General features: G+C 36.0%; 3 protein-coding genes, 1 non-coding gene and 2 pseudogenes across 4 annotated transcripts; 3 read left to right on the top strand and 3 right to left on the bottom strand.

Annotated features, from left to right (window-relative positions):
* Window positions 1-158: 158 nt before the first annotated feature.
* TRNAC-GCA (transfer RNA cysteine (anticodon GCA)) lies at window positions 159-230 on the top strand. The gene has a single exon. It is a non-coding gene; the product is annotated as a tRNA-Cys (tRNA).
* Window positions 231-1,723: 1,493 nt separating this feature from the next.
* On the bottom strand, window positions 1,724-3,046 carry LOC137958719 (protein LURP-one-related 8-like). The gene is made up of 3 exons (XM_068805814.1): window positions 2,834-3,046; window positions 1,946-2,173; window positions 1,724-1,852 (listed from the first exon to the last, which is right to left on the bottom strand). The coding sequence occupies exons 1-3, from the start codon at window positions 3,044-3,046 to the stop codon at window positions 1,724-1,726; spliced, it is 570 nt and encodes a 189-aa protein (XP_068661915.1).
* Window positions 3,047-5,481: 2,435 nt separating this feature from the next.
* LOC137960111 (folate-binding protein 1-like) lies at window positions 5,482-9,108 on the top strand. Its single transcript, XM_068807599.1, has 4 exons — window positions 5,482-5,728; window positions 7,389-7,747; window positions 8,171-8,505; window positions 8,839-9,108. The coding sequence occupies exons 1-4, from the start codon at window positions 5,650-5,652 to the stop codon at window positions 8,966-8,968; spliced, it is 903 nt and encodes a 300-aa protein (XP_068663700.1). The 5' UTR covers window positions 5,482-5,649; the 3' UTR covers window positions 8,969-9,108.
* A 1,745-nt stretch (window positions 9,109-10,853) lies between these two features.
* On the top strand, window positions 10,854-11,401 carry LOC137958718 (phylloplanin-like). Its single transcript, XM_068805813.1, has 2 exons — window positions 10,854-11,022; window positions 11,109-11,401. Exons 1-2 carry the CDS (start codon window positions 10,854-10,856, stop codon window positions 11,399-11,401), a joined length of 462 nt encoding a protein of 153 aa, XP_068661914.1.
* Window positions 11,402-14,806: 3,405 nt separating this feature from the next.
* On the bottom strand, window positions 14,807-15,427 carry LOC137958717 (serine/threonine-protein phosphatase PP1-like; annotated as a pseudogene).
* A 1,002-nt stretch (window positions 15,428-16,429) lies between these two features.
* Window positions 16,430-17,188, bottom strand: LOC137958715 (serine/threonine-protein phosphatase PP1-like; annotated as a pseudogene).
* Between the last annotated feature and the right edge of the window lie 127 nt (window positions 17,189-17,315).

Below are 17,315 nucleotides of genomic sequence, written 5' to 3'. Positions count from 1 at the left end.
AACAAGAAGCGGGGAAGAAACCTCTCAATCTCCTCCTTTATTGTCCTTGGAGGAGGGTTATTGGCCCCTCCCACTGAGGGGAAAAAAATGGGAATGGGCCATAAGCAACATCACAGGGGCTATAATCTATAATTGTAATGTTGTTGAATAGCAACAATGGGTCCATAGCTCAGTGGTAGAGCATTTGACTGCAGATCAAGAGGTCACCGGTTCGAACCCGGTTGGGCCCTTTTTTTTATTGCCTTTTGAAATTTGAAATAAAACAAAAAAATGTTGATAGTGAGATTTTAAAAATTAAATTTAGTTAAATAGATTTCTGAAATTGAGGAGGGTAGTGAAGAGGGCGACGAATGAAGCAAGGAATCCAATTCCCTGTTTTACTCATTACGAGAACGTCTGTGGATAGAGAATGACGGAATTGTCAAGGAATACGTCTTTACAACCAAAAGTTAAATCGAATGGTCGAGACCCGTGTAAGTTTACGTCTACTCAGACCAGTTTATACCAATTTATGGAATCTCCTGAAGTTTGGTTTTGGGCAAGCGAAAGATGTAGCCATGTAGACGATGGAGATGAGAAAGAAGAGGAGAGGAGGACTAGAGATCACGACAACTCCCGTAGCTGGAATTTACGTCAGGTATTTGTGCTGCAGGTTGATTGGGATTTTAGCCTGCCGTAGCGTCGTATTACCACTCACAATCACGGAGAAAGATGATTCTCGTGCAGTTTACGTGAGAGGTTATCCAATTAGACCAGTTCCTGTTTAATCTGACTTCATGGAAATGTATGAAACATCACTACATTATGCCCAAGTACCCCGACAACGATATTGATGTATATTTATGCCCTTTGGTCGACGAGTTGTGGCCGAAAGGTGTGCACACTTTTGAGGCACACAAGAGAGGTGTTTAAAATGTGTGCAACACTTCTTTGGACTTTAAATGCTTTCCTAGTTTCATGGCAGATTGGAACATCGACCCCCATGATAGTGCTCACTAGATATGACATTGATAAAAAATTTGCCAAAAGCTCCCTCTTATGCTTTGTGGCAAAACTCAAGCAAATAGGTAAAAGAAACAATTTGTTGATGAATTGACTTGAAGAAGAAGAGTATATTTATTGAGTTGAGTTACTCCAAGAAGTTGAGATTGCAACAAAATTTAAACATGCATTTTAAAAAAAAAGTTTGATAGTATTTTGAGCACACTGTTGAATATAATTGGTAAATCAAAGACTCAATGAATTCTAGACTTGACTTAGGAAAATATGGGAACAAAAAAGGAACTTCATTTGAGAACAAAAGATGATTTGTATATGCCACATGTATCGTACACAATGTTGAGTAAATAGCTCTGTATCATCAAGTTCCCAGACGGTGTTGCTTCAAATATATCGCGTTGATTCATGGTGAATCCCCCAAAAGTATTGGGCTTAAAAAGTCCCGACTGTCACATAATGATGCAACATTTGTTTCCGATGGGGTTACATGGTTATTTATCAAATAGCGTAACAACTCTGCATTGAGCTGACATTTGTGTTTAGAAAAACTTAGAGCTAATGTGCTGAAAAAAAATTATAATGGAGACATCAGGGTGATCTTATGCAAGTTAGAAAAAAATATTATTAAATTTGCTGGCAGAAGTCAATTTTTTTGTAGTAATTCTCAAAATATCAACTAAATGAATGCTCAAGTCTGAAAGATGGTTCAAATTGTACAGATGGTTCATTTCATTGCATCATTGACCATAACCATAGCCATGACCAAAGCTTGATCAACTCCCGGTTGCACACACAGGGTGAGAACATCTTTACCATACAGAGCGTAGGGCCTCGTCGCATTCTTTCTATGGACCTGCTAATATAAAACAATTTTGTTCAAGAAACAGTGTTAACCATGAATCATGATTGCGTTTAGAGTCTCAGTGCTCTGCAAACGTGAAGCTACCTCTGCTACCGGCAAGTAACCGGAACTTGACTTGTAAATCTTCGACCATCCGTTTTGACGAGACCAGTCCATGCGATAGTTGAAGGCCTTCTCCGCGTTTCCTTCCGCCATTGATATCTTGCAACTTGGGTTTCCTAATGTCTTTGTAGCCTTGAACAAAGGCTTCTCTTGCTCCCCTGCACTTCTTTCGCCCTCGTATGCTTTCCAGCTCTCCAGTATGCTCAACCTCTGCACAGTTCATCCACACCCGTGTTTAGTATCTTTATTTATCTACATGCTTTGCCTGTCATTGAAAATCGAAAGAAAATCGTTTTAAACTTCGTTTTAATGGATGACTTTGCCTCAAATTGGTGAGGATTTGGGATATTAGATTATCGTTTATGGGACCAGAAAAGACTTCTACCTAACTGAGTTTCCCCTTTGCAGCCCTTAGATATGTTAAAATAGATCACTATCAGTTTCATATCTCAAATCATCTTTCTTTGATATGGAAGGAAAAAACTTGTTCCCGGTAGCACCGACCGGTTGCCACGATTCCCGTGGACCCCACCAATCAGTGGAACATCTTCTCTTGGTTCGTACCAGAAGAATCACCGCTCAGTGCTCTCGTGAGAAAAAACGAAAGCAATTTCTGTAATTTCTATCCTTGGCAAACATATATAGAGATGTTATTAAGCTCCATTAGACTTCAGAGAGAGAGAGAGAGAGAGTGATGTTCGATCTTCTATAGATCTTATAAGTTTTATGGAGTGAGACTGGCACAAAATGAAAAACTTTAATTCAAGCATAGACTGTTCTTTGTCACTTTTGTTCTTGTGAGGATATTGATATCTTGATCTAGAAAACCACAAAAAAGATGGGTCGTCTGTAACAAAATCAGTTATATACCTTTCTGCAACGTCGAATAGTGATGAGGACATTCCCCTGGACATCCATGAGAAACGTCTCCTCTCGCCAATCGTGGTTGTAATTGTCGACTCGGAAGACCATCTTCCCACTAGAATTATCAAAGACAGTATAGCCGTTTCCATGGAAGAGAAGCGACTTGCGCCAAACAGTGAGAGAAGCGGGGGAAGAAGAGCAAAGCTGAGGAAAGCCCATCACCACTCTGATCTCGGAATCACCTTCTTTATCCTCTCTGATCTTTCCGCTGCCGTGACTGGCCTTCTGATCTTGTATGCGTGAAAGGTCTCTCTCCCTGCCATTAATTTATACCCAGACCCAGCTCTTTCTCTTTCTAGGCATGGAATATATGAACGGAATTTGGATTCTTCAGCTAAGGTCTCTGACTCTTTTTCATGTCACATTGAAAAGTGAATGTAAGTGGGAAACGTTGACTCGTCTTCCTTCGTTGGCACGTGATGGAGGAATGGTTCTCTTCTGTTGTGTTATGCGGAAAGAATGATTGATATAGATCATCTTTTGCCTTCCCGATTGGCCTTATCAGTATGGACCAACAAAAGTACTGCAGGATTCCATGACAGTTTCTTTGAATTGAACGAAATTTACCAAACGGATAGACTCTATGATGTCAATCAATAAGATGGGTGCACAGATTCGAAACCAGTAAATTGAATTCACAAAGTAAGCTGCTTCATCTTGGGCAGCTGATACGATGAAGTATGCATAGCTTCAAAATGAGTTAAAACTAAAGATAGGTTAAGAATACCTGCGATTTAGTAAGACATGTCTCTACATCTCAACGTAACGAGTCCCATTTGAAGAAACAGCCCTAACTGCCGTTTTATGCTGAAATTTCTCATGAAATTTTGGGGTTTAGATGGAGAGGGACGAAGGAGGTAAGCATCGAGCTTGAAACTCCGAAATAGAATCCGTTCAAATATGGAAGAGTTATGAGAAGAAATTAAAAAGATTAGTTCTAAAAGAAATAGAATCCGAATGTTTCTCATCTTTAACACTAAGCAGCCGGGCACCGGAGAAGGTGACACAATCCTTTCATAGATCATACGCAAAACCATATTGATCCAGTCTCCAAATACAAGCTCCAAAGCATTTGCAGTATTGGCATAAAGGAAGCCTTATGTGTGCCTAGGTTTGTACAAGATCAAACATTGCATTTGCAATAGGAATATTGGATACATATCAGAGTAACCCTGGTATGGATCACTGGACAACCATAAAGAAGGTCATGTGATATCTTCAATGGACCAAGAATTTCATGCTTACGTATAAACGATTTGATAACTTGGTGATGGTTGGATATTCAAACTCGTACTCTGTTGGGAGTGTTAACTCCACAGGTCAACAAAGGAATACATCTTTATGTTAGATAGAAGAGTTGTATCTTAGAAAAGTGTGAAGCAATCACTAGTTGCTGTCTTCCATGGAAGCTTAATTTATTGCATGTTTCAAGGCTATATCACAGGGTATATGGTTAAAGAATTTTATTTTCAAGCTTTGAATTGTTGATTCAATCTCTAAGCTATTATGATTTATTATGACAATTTTGTTGTTATGTTCTTGGCTAAAAATAGTAAAAGTGGACGACGGAACAAACTTATCGACATTAAGTACTTAGCCATCAAGGAGCGTGTCAAATCCAATGAAGCACTCGTAGAGCACATGTATACTGAAGACATAGTTGCATATCTATTGATGAAGACATAGTTGCAGATCTATTGATGAAACGCATGCCCACCAAGTTTGTTTAAGGATATATAATCAAGATGGACTTTGTTTAAATTGATCATTTTATTTTTTATATCATGTGTTGTATCTTATAACACTTTTGAAATGAAAACCTTATTTTTTTTAATTTGTATACATACATGTTTTGAGAATAAAAAATATTATTATCTTTAATTGAACTCTAAAACCCCATTTGAGGCTTATCCATAAAGTTAACAAAACCACTTTAAAAGTTTTTTCAAAAGATAATTGCATGGTAATACTTGTTGATTTAGAGAACTTATCGGTCATGATTCTTGAAAATGGTTATCCCCCCTAGATCCATAATACACAGTAGATGTGATTGATTCAATAGTTGTGAGACGGTTATTTTCTTTGTTAAAAGGATAGTCCCACATACATTAATGAATATAAAGATCTTATATTTATTAGATGGGAAAAATATTTCATAAGTGGCTAGTCATTTTGGGATAGAGCCTTCGATCCAATTTAACATGGTATCAGAGCAAGATTACATTAATAAGTATAAAGATCTTGTATTTATTAGATGGGGAAAAAATTTCCTAAGTGGCTAATTATTTTGGGATAGAACCTTCGATCCAATTTAACATCCTTGAAAGGAGAAAATAACTTAATTAATTTTACTTGCTCCATGTTTCAGACGAGATTACGTAGCTTCCATATCCATTCTAGAGATCCTGTTCTAAGAGAGAAGACATTATGGGTTTTTCTGGTTTTTAATCATGCATGAATTGGATTACCTATTGATTATTATTTAATAAGAAAATTTATATATGGGGCCATCTGTATAATTTATCTCTGCTATTGATCCATATATTGATAATAGTCAGTGGTCTTCGGAGAATCGGAGTGTTTTATGTAGAATGGTCTCTCATCCCGTTATCGTCCGATTGAACCCGTTATCGACCGACGGTCACATAGCTTCGTACATGAAAAGACCATCGTGAATCCGTGACGAATGATGACCCCGTAGGCGTTTCCCCTGCTGTCCTTTTTCTCTGCTTCGATCGATATCCATAGACTGTGTTCGCAATATGCGGGATAATGGGATTCGACAACATCATCTGTTGCTTCTGTTCTTCTTCAACCTCCAAGTAGCCTGCACCATCGCTGGTACCATCTCTATCTTTTAGGGCACGTGTTTGCATGCTCAGTTCCTTGAAGCCACCCGTTTCTTTATTATGTTCCTTCTCTAGCGCACGGTTTCTCTTGAATTGATGCTTTTTGCCTCGTTCTTTCGTTTTATTGGGTTGATTTTGGAGCTAGTCGAGACTGATGTGGTGTTAGATTAGGTAATGGCTTAAATTTAGTGGTCGTAAGTGAAGATGAAGGATCCATGAGTATTGTATAGCAGCTCAAGTTGTTAGGAGTCGTTAGATGGAACTTATTTAAACAAATTGAGGTAGAAAATTCTTTTGTTTTAGTTACTGTTTGATATTAGATCAGACAGGGTGCAGGGCCATGACCCATTCCCTTACTGGCTAATGCTGAACTGGCGAATGGAAGGGCTGATTGCGTTGAATGTGAACTGGTCTGTAAGAATAAATTATCTGTTGATTGGAATGAATCCTACATGCTTTTGCGCGTTTCTTTTATAGGGTGGGTTGGTTGGTGTTAAAATTCATCTTTGATTCGGACAAGAAATGATGTTAGGTTAAGAGTTGGGAAGGACTTGTTGAGGCACCACTTCCTCCCGGATTTTTCTTCTCAGTTGTTTAGTCACCCATTAATCTACCCCACTATGTATTTACATCTCTTATGCTGTCATCTTCATCAAGCCTTGCCCCGGCTATGTGGGGTTTGGTACATGAATTTTTTTCTTCCATTCTGATAATTACAAGATTCATAGTTAGGTATGCATTTGTTAGTGTATTTTGTAAACTTCTACCTATGACATTTTATGCCTTTTTCAACTGGTTGTTGGTCCATCAACAAATGTAGGCAAAACCTTTCTCACCAGTGATCTATTAGGCCTCTGATCGAACGTGTCTTTAATTTCAGCTTTTCTGAATACTGCTTTCTCATTGTGCAATATTCTGGTCACAAAGCATGACTACTCTAGTAGGTGTTTTGTTGAACTAAGCAAAAGTTTGGCAACTAGATCAGCAAACCCATTATGTAATACCAGAGGTTTCCACTCAGTGTGATCTGCAAGTTCTTCAGATTTAGATTTGTGACATATTTCCTTTAATAGTATTGGCATCTCCAAATAGTAACACTTATGATACGACGAGTTGACAATTCTAAACTGTAAGGTATCTCTTGGTTTTCATCCACAAGTTTGATAGTCTCGGATGGCTAGACTTCAACTTTTTGATAATCCAGACTAGTTGGTGCTGTTTCTTCAGTTTTTAGTATCAAATATATACGCAGAACACTGTTCTGACACAAGTCGCTGCATTTTCAATTGATTTGAGAAGATCAAAATTGGAAGCATGTATGTAATTGTGAATTGGGCCTTTAGCTCAATGGCCACATGGGGGGCTTCTCGTGTTAGGTCTTGGCTTGGGTTCAAGTTTCACCAGGAGTTTCGGTGATCGTATGTGTCTATGTACAATCAACATAAAAATGTCAATTGTCATAGCAATAGTGTAACATCGCTTGAAATCTTATTCAAAATTTCTTTCATTAAAAATGGGATCGTTACTGGTCGGAGAGTAGGGTGAGGACTTTTAGATGCTCTCTTTCTCTCTCTCCCTCTCTTGTGAACTGTGAATTCTTGGTTTATCTTACCTTAGGTTCTGTCCTCTAAACTCAGAATCTGTTTATGCAGGTAAATCAAGTGAATTGTGTATTTCTCCTGGTGGTCGATTTCCTCCATTCTCTTCTGAAGGAAAACCTCCAAGAAAAGTGACCAAAGGTCCTAAAGACTTGACCGTTTGCAGGGTTTTCAGAAAAAAAACCTGTTGTGATGTAGTTCAGACTCTTCCTGCCTTCTTAACTATTAGAAGGCTTGCATCTTCTGGGGAAGCAAACCAAGAGTGCTTGCATTTATGGGAACTCTTGGAGTGTGCCATCTGTGATCCACGTGTTGGGGTTCAGTCTGGACCTCCATTAATATGTTCCTCATTTTGTGATATGGTTTTACAGGCTTGCTCAAATGCATTTTTTTCAGTGGAGGCAAAGAACCATGTGGGTATTCTCTGAATGTTAACATCTTTGTATGGCCAAGAAATATATAGAACAATCTCAGCCCCCCCTCCCCCAATCTATGAAAGCCAAAATTTTATGATGTTTTAATTTTTTTAAATGTCTTTTCATTTGGATTCATATGCAGAAAGGCTTTATGAAAAACCGCACAGAAGCCAATAGCACAAAATAATTTTATATTTTAAGTTTTTCATTTGAATACTAAGAATAACAAAAAAAGGCATTGCATTGCATGAGATATTGCTATACATTTCGCCCATGTATTCTTGAATTATTTATGTTTATTCAAAGTCTGTGCAATTATTTAGTGGAAGAAATTTACCACAAATTTTTTTCTGGCATTTTACCACTTTTAGGTACTTGCAGCATATTAAGATTTTGATCTGCATTCTTTTTGTGCCTCAGGTTCTATCTCCTTGTGGGTTCAATGACATAGTTTGTGGTAAAGCTGCCAAATGGGCCTCTAATGGTACAGAGCTCTGCCACCTTGCAGGTTTCTCAGTGTATGTGCCAGAGGAATACAACGAGGGTTCTGAGGAGCCCTTCTGCTATGGTGGAAAATCTAGTCTCGATTCAATTGCAAACTCCTGGAGTGGCTCAGAGTCTGGATCATCATTGAAAACTGATAGTTCAGGGCTGATTGAAGATTTTCATCAATGGGTCAATGAAGCACCATTTAATGAAAAGGTATCATGGGCTGTTGGTGGAATGGTGCTTACTGCTGGACTTCTGTTTGTAAGGTAAAGTGTTCTTTATATTTGTTGCTCACCAGCTTTTGTCCATTTGCCACTTAAAGGTGTCATTCGTCATTCAGTGGGCATATGTTGGTGTACCCACATTGTATCATTGATTTGTTCCCCACCCGGTGGGGCAACCATTAGCCTTCCTGCAGCCTAGACATGCCTTCTGTTCAAACAATCATATTTTTGGATCAGAAACATGTAAAACTTTTGGGATGCTTCATTTTGCTGTACCAATCAAATGATTCAGATCAAATGGGTGATATGTCTACAACCTTTAGTTGTGCATACAAGCTTACTTGGTGGCTGACACAGTTGTTGGTCTCTATGCAGTAAAAGGAAAAGCCACAGCCACCGCCAGAAGCAGGCAGCTATGCTTCGAACAGCTAGGAGACTAGAAGCGACTGTCAATAAACCATCTTCAGCTACTAGTCAAGGGAATCGGAAAGGAATTACAAGATAACTCGTTTTCTTTTTTGGCCAATTATTCTGTCTCATGTTTATCTCTGAAATTTATATTATACTTGTTGACAGATTAATCAAGTGACTAGCCTTATAGTTCTCACATTTCAGTTAAAACTTCTTGTTTAGAACAAGAACTCTTATAATCGTTTGACGTATAGTCAAACTAGCTACTAAATACATATGAACCTGATAGCAAATCTTCAGCATCTTTTTACTCTGCAGTGGAGTGAAAAAGTATGGTAAGGTGTTTTTGTTGGAGAGTCTCAATGCAGTTCCGTATCCAATTCCAAAATAAAAAGGCGAGACCTGAAAGAAAGAAGGCAGGAGGGGTAGCGTTGATCAGAATGGAAAAAAGGCGCTTTGTCTGCCAGTGTTTGTCATGGGCCTGTGAGAGTATATAACTAGTCGGCAAGTGGTTTTGATGAAGAAGACTTGGATCTAGTCAGTCTCTCTAAGAGTGGTTGATATTATTGCCGTGGTTGAGAGGCTACATTCTTCACAATGGAGGCCTATAGTCAGGCTAGTGATAATATATGGCTACAGAAGCGATGCCGTATAAGAGAGGCAAAAGTCACAAGCTTTGTGTTTCTTTCTTGTCCCCAGAAGAATGATCATTCTAAGATATGGGCAATTGAGGTAGAAGAGAAAGGATGATGGCTCTTGGTGAGTGTAGATAGACCAAAAGGGTTTGGGTTTAGGTTTATTCTCCTCTCCATCCAACTGGTGAGTAAGCATCCAGTTCCTGAAGAAGAGAGAAACAAACGAGATTTGTTCTCAGCAATTACAGCAGGAGGTGAAGTGTCTGTCAAGGGAGATGATATATGAAGGGACCGCACTAGTGTCAGTGGGCTGCAGTTACAACACGAAGAGGGAAACCCCATCCTATGGCTTCTATTCTTCTTCATGACCATTGAAAAAACGCAAAATTGTATAGTAGGCTGCCCAGTTGAGTTCCCCTGTTCACTTGTATCCAATCCCACTACGCAGAGAGGCTAATGAGTCAGAAAAGCTCAAACATTGTATGGCTGGGGCTGCCCCTCTGTCTTATCTATCCAACAAGATTTGTTGGAGAAGCAAAAATGGAGGGGGAGGGCAACCCCTCTCACGTCCACAAGAAGCACTTCGACTCCTTCTAATTGTCATGAGAAAGGAAGAGGGGGTACCTCCTATCTATCCAAAGAGATAGCCTCAGATATTTCAAATTTTACAATTTTTTTTTTGTAAAAAGATTGAATATCTTTAAAACTTTATTATTTTATTATTAATTGTAAAAGATTTAGTAGACTAAATTTAGAAGACACTTTTTTGGAATATGATCCAATACGAAAAATCATTTAGTGCGAAATATGCAAAATGGCTATGAGATAACTATTTCACGGACGGTTGAGATAGCTGTTAACCATGATCGGATGGCTGAGATAGTGTTTTTTGTATGTTTCGTACCAAATGTCTTTTCGTATTGGATCAGCCCTTTCTTGGAATGATAAAGCATGTATAAACCTTTTAAAACGAGTTTAGAGTACCGTCCTTCTCAATGCAACTTGGCTAAACCTCTCGTTCCAATCTGGTTGTGTCATTTTCCTTCGTGCAAGCTTTTTCCCTCTTCCAGCATGAGTGAAAGCGCGTTCTTGTGGTCACTGCATGCCTGCAACTTCTCCTTTCCATTCCAAGAAAGAGATCCACAATTCCAAGTTTTGGGGACGGTAACTCGTGCAAAGTACTTTTGTATTGTCAAAACTAGAAGATTTGGAAATGGAATCGGGAGAAGATGACAGTTGAAAAAGTTGCGTCAACTTGGGGCCTCTCCCTTCCTATAAATACTCCACCTCTTGAGCTCTACAGCACATCAGTTGCACGACGAGATTTAGTGAACTACAGTCGCTATGGCCTCCAAATCCCTTCTTCTTTTAGTCTTGTTCGTTTCGGTAGCTTCCCTAGTTGCCGAAGCTCAACTAGGTGGACTGCTCGGACTGATTCGTGTTAGCGGCACAGTCTTCTGCACTGCTAATGGTAACATGGGTACAAAAGGCACTGTCACCCCTGTCTTCGCAAGTAAGTAAAAGGCTAGCTCCAGACAATCTCACAGAGAATTTCTATGATTTTGAATTCTTATCGACTCGTACTCTCTTCCTCTGCAGATGCGCAGGTGCAAATCCAATGTGGAGCCTCCAAACAAGTCGTCTCCAGTAGCACAACCGATTCCAATGGAGTATTTTCGATATTGCTGGATCCCATCACATCGCTTCTTTCATCACTACTCAGCGACTGTAACCTGGTCGTTGCAACCCCGCTTTCCACCTGCGATGCTTCACTTCCCGTTGGTGGGATTCTGCAATCGCCATTACGGTTTCTGGGAAAGTCACTGCAAGGGCTTCTGAGTATACTTAATATAGTTCCTGGGGGGTTCTCTTTCTTGCCTTCGCTCGGCTAGCGATATCCTCAAGCTTCTTCTTTTTCTTAGCCCATCGTGTCTTGTTTTTTTTTCTTTGTTGTTCGTAGTTAATTTCTGCATTTTCTTAGGCCATGATCTTCCTGCACAAGTGTTTCTCGTTGATGCATGCACAGCCTTCCTGTTTGTGCTGCCATTCATTGCATCGAAAAACAAACTTATGTAAGGATGACTATTTTGAATAAGTTCTTGGAATATTTCGGTTTGTGTTGCTAATATGTATCACTATCTGATCTTTTCCTTTGGATAATAATTTGTGTACTATGAATATTTTCTGATTTGAAGTTGGTTAAATAATCTAAGGAAGATATCAACTTCCAACTCAGATGCTACAAGCTTGGAGTTACATTTCAAGAATTAATTTGACCACTACCAATTCTCTTCTGCTTCACCAGTTAAATCTGTGGGCTAGTTAGTGCCCTGAGATATAGCACAATCACCTTAAGGTAGTCTATTTTCTAACCTGATCCATTTCTCAATTTGAGTTTTCTAGAGAGAATATCAATATTGAAAAAGTCAATAATGATGTTGGAACTATCCCTTTCCATCACCTACGAAGAAAAAATACTCAATTTGGCCAGATTGCATAGTCCAAAATTTATCCGATTATTTCTCTCAAAAGAAGTATATTTTATCAAATACCATTATACTTGAATCAAAGATATTCAAGTCTAGTTTCACAAGGAGTAAATTTCATGTCAATATGATTACTTTTTAAGGAGATATTCTCAGTGGAGTCGGTAAGGGTCATGCTACAAAATGAAGCGAATCAAGCAATCACAACAAATTTAAGCACAAAGCATTTTATATCAAATTTAAGCACTTGAATCTAGTTTTTTTAATCAATAAGACGTTTTATAATTCTGAACTTTATTTTAGGAGATATCTGTATCTGAGGCATCAGAGGTCAGGTCAGGTAAAAATCTTTCTTTTCTTATTTCTCTCCTATTACTTCTCCATGCATTGATGTGAATTGAGTTTCCTTTTCTCTACGAGTCCTAGGTTTTTAGGCAATTTTCTCTTCTAATTGGAGAGTTGGTCAAACTTAATCACTCAATCTTGACATCTTTTATCCTTTATTTTCTTCCCATACATGTTAGTTTCTTTAAATATCCATGTCCATGTGAACTTCTTATTTTGGAAAATTTCATATTGTTATTGAAACATGAGTGTCGTATTTTCTTCCTCATTATTTCCTACAGTAAATAAAGGTATGCAAAGTATGGTATATAATCATGAAATATAGTATATAGAATAAGATGTTCCTAATTAACACAATACACAAAATAGTTTATTTCATTCTATTTATACATTGTTTACACCTCTTATTGCCATATCAGATTTCATTAGGATTTTTTTACTTGTAAAGACTAAATGAATCTAAACAAGGAGTATAAGATCCTAAGGCCCCTTTAATGCCCCTAGTTGGAAATTTATATCTAAAAAATAAAAAAAGCTAGAAATACAATCCTTAGGATACACATTTCCAAAAAACCTTCAAATAAAATCATATTAGTGCCTTACTAAGAAACATAGACACTCCATTTCTGTTATCATTAACATGACTTTCTATTCATGCTGAAAATGTAATGAAGATTCAGATGTGTTAAAGATGCCTATCTATCTCTTCTGTAGAAAGTATAATGGACAAACATATCCATTTTTAAACTTGAGACAAACTCAACCGTTTTTAAACTCATCACATCGATAGAGATAATAAGAGAAAATTTGAAACAATTCAATCAAATAAAAATATTTAGCATTCTTTAAGAACAAACTGCACTTGGAAAAAGAGCATGAGAAAGACAAATCAGTGAACACACATATAATTATATATATTTCCTTGTTGAACTTTTACCATCTTCTTAAAAAAATTGTCACTGGTTTAAAAAGGACAAAAAGTTAACATATATAAAACACATAAAGTGCCATAAAGGTCACTAGCAGAGGGAAAAGACCAACATGAAGCAAATATAGTTGGGCCTTTTGGCCTTGAAAGTGCAGTAAAATTCAATTTTGAAGGAAAATGTTCAACAGGAAGGAAGTTAATAGATTAAATATTAAAAACATTGATCTTCCATATAGAGTACCTATCAAAGACCATGTCTTTGAAACATGAAAGCATAAGCTATAAGCAAGACTTAATTTCCTATTCATAAAATGGAAGTTCAAGATAAAATAAGTAACCATCAAGATCTAGAGAGATCACTCTTATTGCAATTAGGCAAGAGAAGAGACAATATATCTCCACATACACACAAGGAAGAGGAACTTTTGTTCGGAAAACCAACAACCCTAAATTTTGGTGTATTGGGGTGCAAAAGCGCCAAGACCTTGAGCTTCTAGAACAACAAGCTAAACATGACACATATAGTAGAGTTCTCCCATATCCTTCATATCAACCTCATTGTTTTAGCTTCCCTTCACATTAAATTTTTTTTAATTTATTTCTAAGGACTGAAGTAAGGCTGGAACTGAAGTATGAGGCGAAGAGCCTACAATTTACTTTGACTAACAGAAAATAAAAATTTTAAACCTGAGGGGAAGCAAAAGATTAGAATGACGAGAAAAATGATGCCTACTGTCGAGTATAATTTTTTCGAGTATAATTTTTTCGTTGATATTGTTTATGTAAATGGTCATGTTAGGAGAAACGTCGTTGTCGACACTCATTCTGCAACTATTCTTCTTGTCTATTAACCTTAATTCTGGACCCTTTCTTCTTCTTTTTTCTGCCAAACCAAGGCTTGATGACCAACTACAACCTATGTGTAAAATATAGCCTATCCAATACGAAAAATTATTTGGTATGAAACATATAAAATGTTATTTCAACCATCTGATCATGACCAATGACTATATCAGCTGAGATAGCTATTTTGCATGTTTCATACCAATGGCTTTGTGTATTGGATTGACCCGGGTGTGTAGAATTAAAAAGAAGTAAACAAACTACCTCAAGCCACTTAAATGTTACTTATTCAAAAATAAAGAAAATATTGAGAGCACACAATTGAGTAATTTCAAGTTTGATCAACTAATTAGTCACTACTATCCAGTAAATAAGATATTATGTGTAATTACGGAGTCACAAAAGGTGACCATAATGAGAATATGCTCCATGTTTGTACATAGCAATCACCCAAAGAGAATATTAAGTGTAAGTTATTTTCTATTGTTTATTACTCTAGTTAGAAAAAGGGGTTCATCCTTTTTATACATTAATAAGGCACGCGTTGTCAAACTCTCCATCATAGTTAGAAGCAAAAAATATTGTCACCAATATCAGTGTAGCAAATAATTCATACCTAACTCAACAACCTAAAATGAAAAGAAATAATTAGCTAACATAAAAGTATGAAAATATCAAATTATTCATAGTCTTTGTCAACAAACCTGATGCCCTCGACATATTAAGTCCAACACATTTTTATCGAGAAATTCCACTAGTTTATCAGCCCCAAAAGTATGTATACCCCTATGTCACAATTTGCCCAATCTTCAACTTTGTGATCAGGTCAGACCACACACATAGGAGACCACTGTCTAAGATTGTTGTAGGTCTTTCAATCTCTTATATTTGTTTTAAGGTGTGTAATTCTAGAGATAAACCCCTATGCATACAAATGATTTTATCTTCAACAAGTGCAGTGATTGGCAAACAATAAAAAAAATCAATACAAATTTTCCATAGACAAACATTAAACCTTTATTTGCACACACCATAAAATCTATGAATTTTATTAATCTTCGCATCTTCATGGTTTCTCCCATTAAAACAATACTTTATCTGGGTATTTAACTTTGTATGCCAAAAGTAAACAAATTATTTTCAAACTTTGCTTGCCTTTTATCAGCATAATCACCAAGAAAGAGATAACTAGCAATTGGTGGAAAGCCACCAAAATCAAATAAACTCAATAGATCAAGGTATTGTCCATAAATATCACCTACAAAAGGCCCAAATTTGATAGGACTATAATAAAAAAAATAATGAAAATAAACCATTTAAGTGGAAATTAAAATCTCACTAAATTTACCAAAATTAATGAATTTTATAATATTCTTACATTGTATACTATATTCAAAAATAGGTAATTTAACATACCTAAATAGGTTTTACTAAACTATGTTATAACAAAGTAAAAAGTAATTATGTTGTAAAAAGTTTTAAATAATTATAATAAGTTTTAAAAAGTTTTACAAATTTTTTAAATAAAAAGTTACTAAACTATGTTATAACATTTTATAATACAAACAAGAAGTTTGCCCATTGGATTCGTGATAAAAAAATAATTTTATAGTAATAAATTTACCAAATCTAACTCAAATATATCATAAACATTTCTAAATTTGATATAATACTATAATAAAAAAAATAGCACTAGTCTATTTATTAAATTAACACATTGGTAAATCTACCATGATTTATATATGATAAAATTTGATTTCTGTGAGTAAATGATAAATGATATTTTTATTCAATCTAAAAATAAATAGTCAATAAATGAATTTAAAAGGCCACATATTAAGGGGCAAATTTTTTAAAATATTTTAATAAATCAATAGGTTCATACTATAATATAGCAAATTTGTAAAATGAAGAAATATCATTTTAAGAAATGGGTTAATGAATTTAACCACGGTTCATTCTTCTAAAGAAACAAGAAAGTAAAATTCAGTCATTTCCATAGAACAAGATAGTATATATTGATCATTGTTAATGTACATAGAGTATATATGGCACTAACATACTTCATATACATGAAATATGACTATTATAAATGATGTTAGTTTGGCATAAAACAAACAATCTAAACTTCTGTAGAGTTGATTATATCTCAATAAATCTTGTAATCTTTGAAGAAGTTCTCCAAAAAAAAGTACCGATTGTTAATCAATTCTTTCCACCTTTAGTAGACAATACATTTTTAGAAAAAAACTTTTTTAATAAAAAATAAATTATAGTAAGTATGACAATGAAGAAGGCAATTACCTTTAGCGTTTTGTTCACATTAGTAGAATTGGCTTTAAGATTTCAAATGAACACATCAATGATTCATTTACACTTAATAGGCACCTGCGTTGTCAAACTCTGCACCATAGTTAGAAGTAAAAAATATTGTCACCAATCTTTGTGTACTAAAGAATTCATACCCATCTTCAACAACCTAAAATGAAGAGAAACTATTAGCTAAGTAAAAAGGTAATAAAATATTAAATTATTCATAGTTTTTGTCAACAAACCTGATGCCCTCGACATATTAAGTCTAACTCATTATTATCAAGTAATTCCACAAGCTTATCAACCCCAAAAGTACATGATACCCCTCTGTCATTATCTGCCCAACCTTCAACTTTAGGATCAGACCACAATAAGTCACATAAGAGACCACAATGTGGGATTTCTGTAGGCCTTTCAATATCTTTTATTTGACCTAAGGTATGTAATTATGGAGATAAATCCCCATGCATACAAAGGATTTTCTCATCAACAATTGTAGCGATTGGCAAACAATTAAAGCAATCAGTAAATCTTCCATAGACGAATATTAAACCTTCGTTTACACTCATCTTAAAATCCATAAATTCTATTAATTTTTGCATCTTCATGGTCCTCCCTCAAAGAAATACTTTATCTAGGTATTTAACTGTGTATGTCAAAAGTAAGCAAATTGTCTCCAAACTTTGATTGCCTCTATCAACATAATCACCAAGAAAGAGATACCTAGCAGCTGGTGGAAAACTACCAAAATCAAATATCCTCAATAGATAAAGGTATTATTGATGAATATCACCTACAAAAGGCCTAAATTTGAAAGGACTATAAGAAAAAAATAATGACATTAACTAATTTAAGGGGCAATTAAAATCTCACTTAAATTTATTAAAATTA

This window comes from Aristolochia californica, unplaced genomic scaffold, assembly GCF_029961685.1.
Source record: "Aristolochia californica isolate CCGP_79_NKW_82.1479 unplaced genomic scaffold, dmAriCali1.0.hap1 SCAF_3, whole genome shotgun sequence".
NCBI lineage: Eukaryota > Viridiplantae > Streptophyta > Magnoliopsida > Piperales > Aristolochiaceae > Aristolochia > Aristolochia californica.
This window is presented reverse-complemented; position numbering and strand designations above follow the sequence as displayed.

Coding starts and splice junctions, on each gene's coding strand:
- LOC137958718 (XM_068805813.1), top strand. CDS start 10,854: ATGGCCTCCAAATCCCTTCTTCTTTTAGTCTTGTTCGTTTCGGTAGCT. Junction 11,023..11,108: donor TGTCACCCCTGTCTTCGCAA/GTAAGTAAAAGG, acceptor CTTCCTCTGCAG/ATGCGCAGGTGCAAATCCAA.
- LOC137958719 (XM_068805814.1), bottom strand. CDS start 3,046: ATGGGCTTTCCTCAGCTTTGCTCTTCTTCCCCCGCTTCTCTCACTGTT. Junction 2,174..2,833: donor CTATTCGACGTTGCAGAAAG/GTATATAACTGA, acceptor TGAACTGTGCAG/AGGTTGAGCATACTGGAGAG. Junction 1,853..1,945: donor GTTACTTGCCGGTAGCAGAG/GTAGCTTCACGT, acceptor TTATATTAGCAG/GTCCATAGAAAGAATGCGAC.
- LOC137960111 (XM_068807599.1), top strand. CDS start 5,650: ATGCGGGATAATGGGATTCGACAACATCATCTGTTGCTTCTGTTCTTC. Junction 5,729..7,388: donor AGTAGCCTGCACCATCGCTG/GTACCATCTCTA, acceptor CTGTTTATGCAG/GTAAATCAAGTGAATTGTGT. Junction 8,506..8,838: donor GCTGGACTTCTGTTTGTAAG/GTAAAGTGTTCT, acceptor GTCTCTATGCAG/TAAAAGGAAAAGCCACAGCC.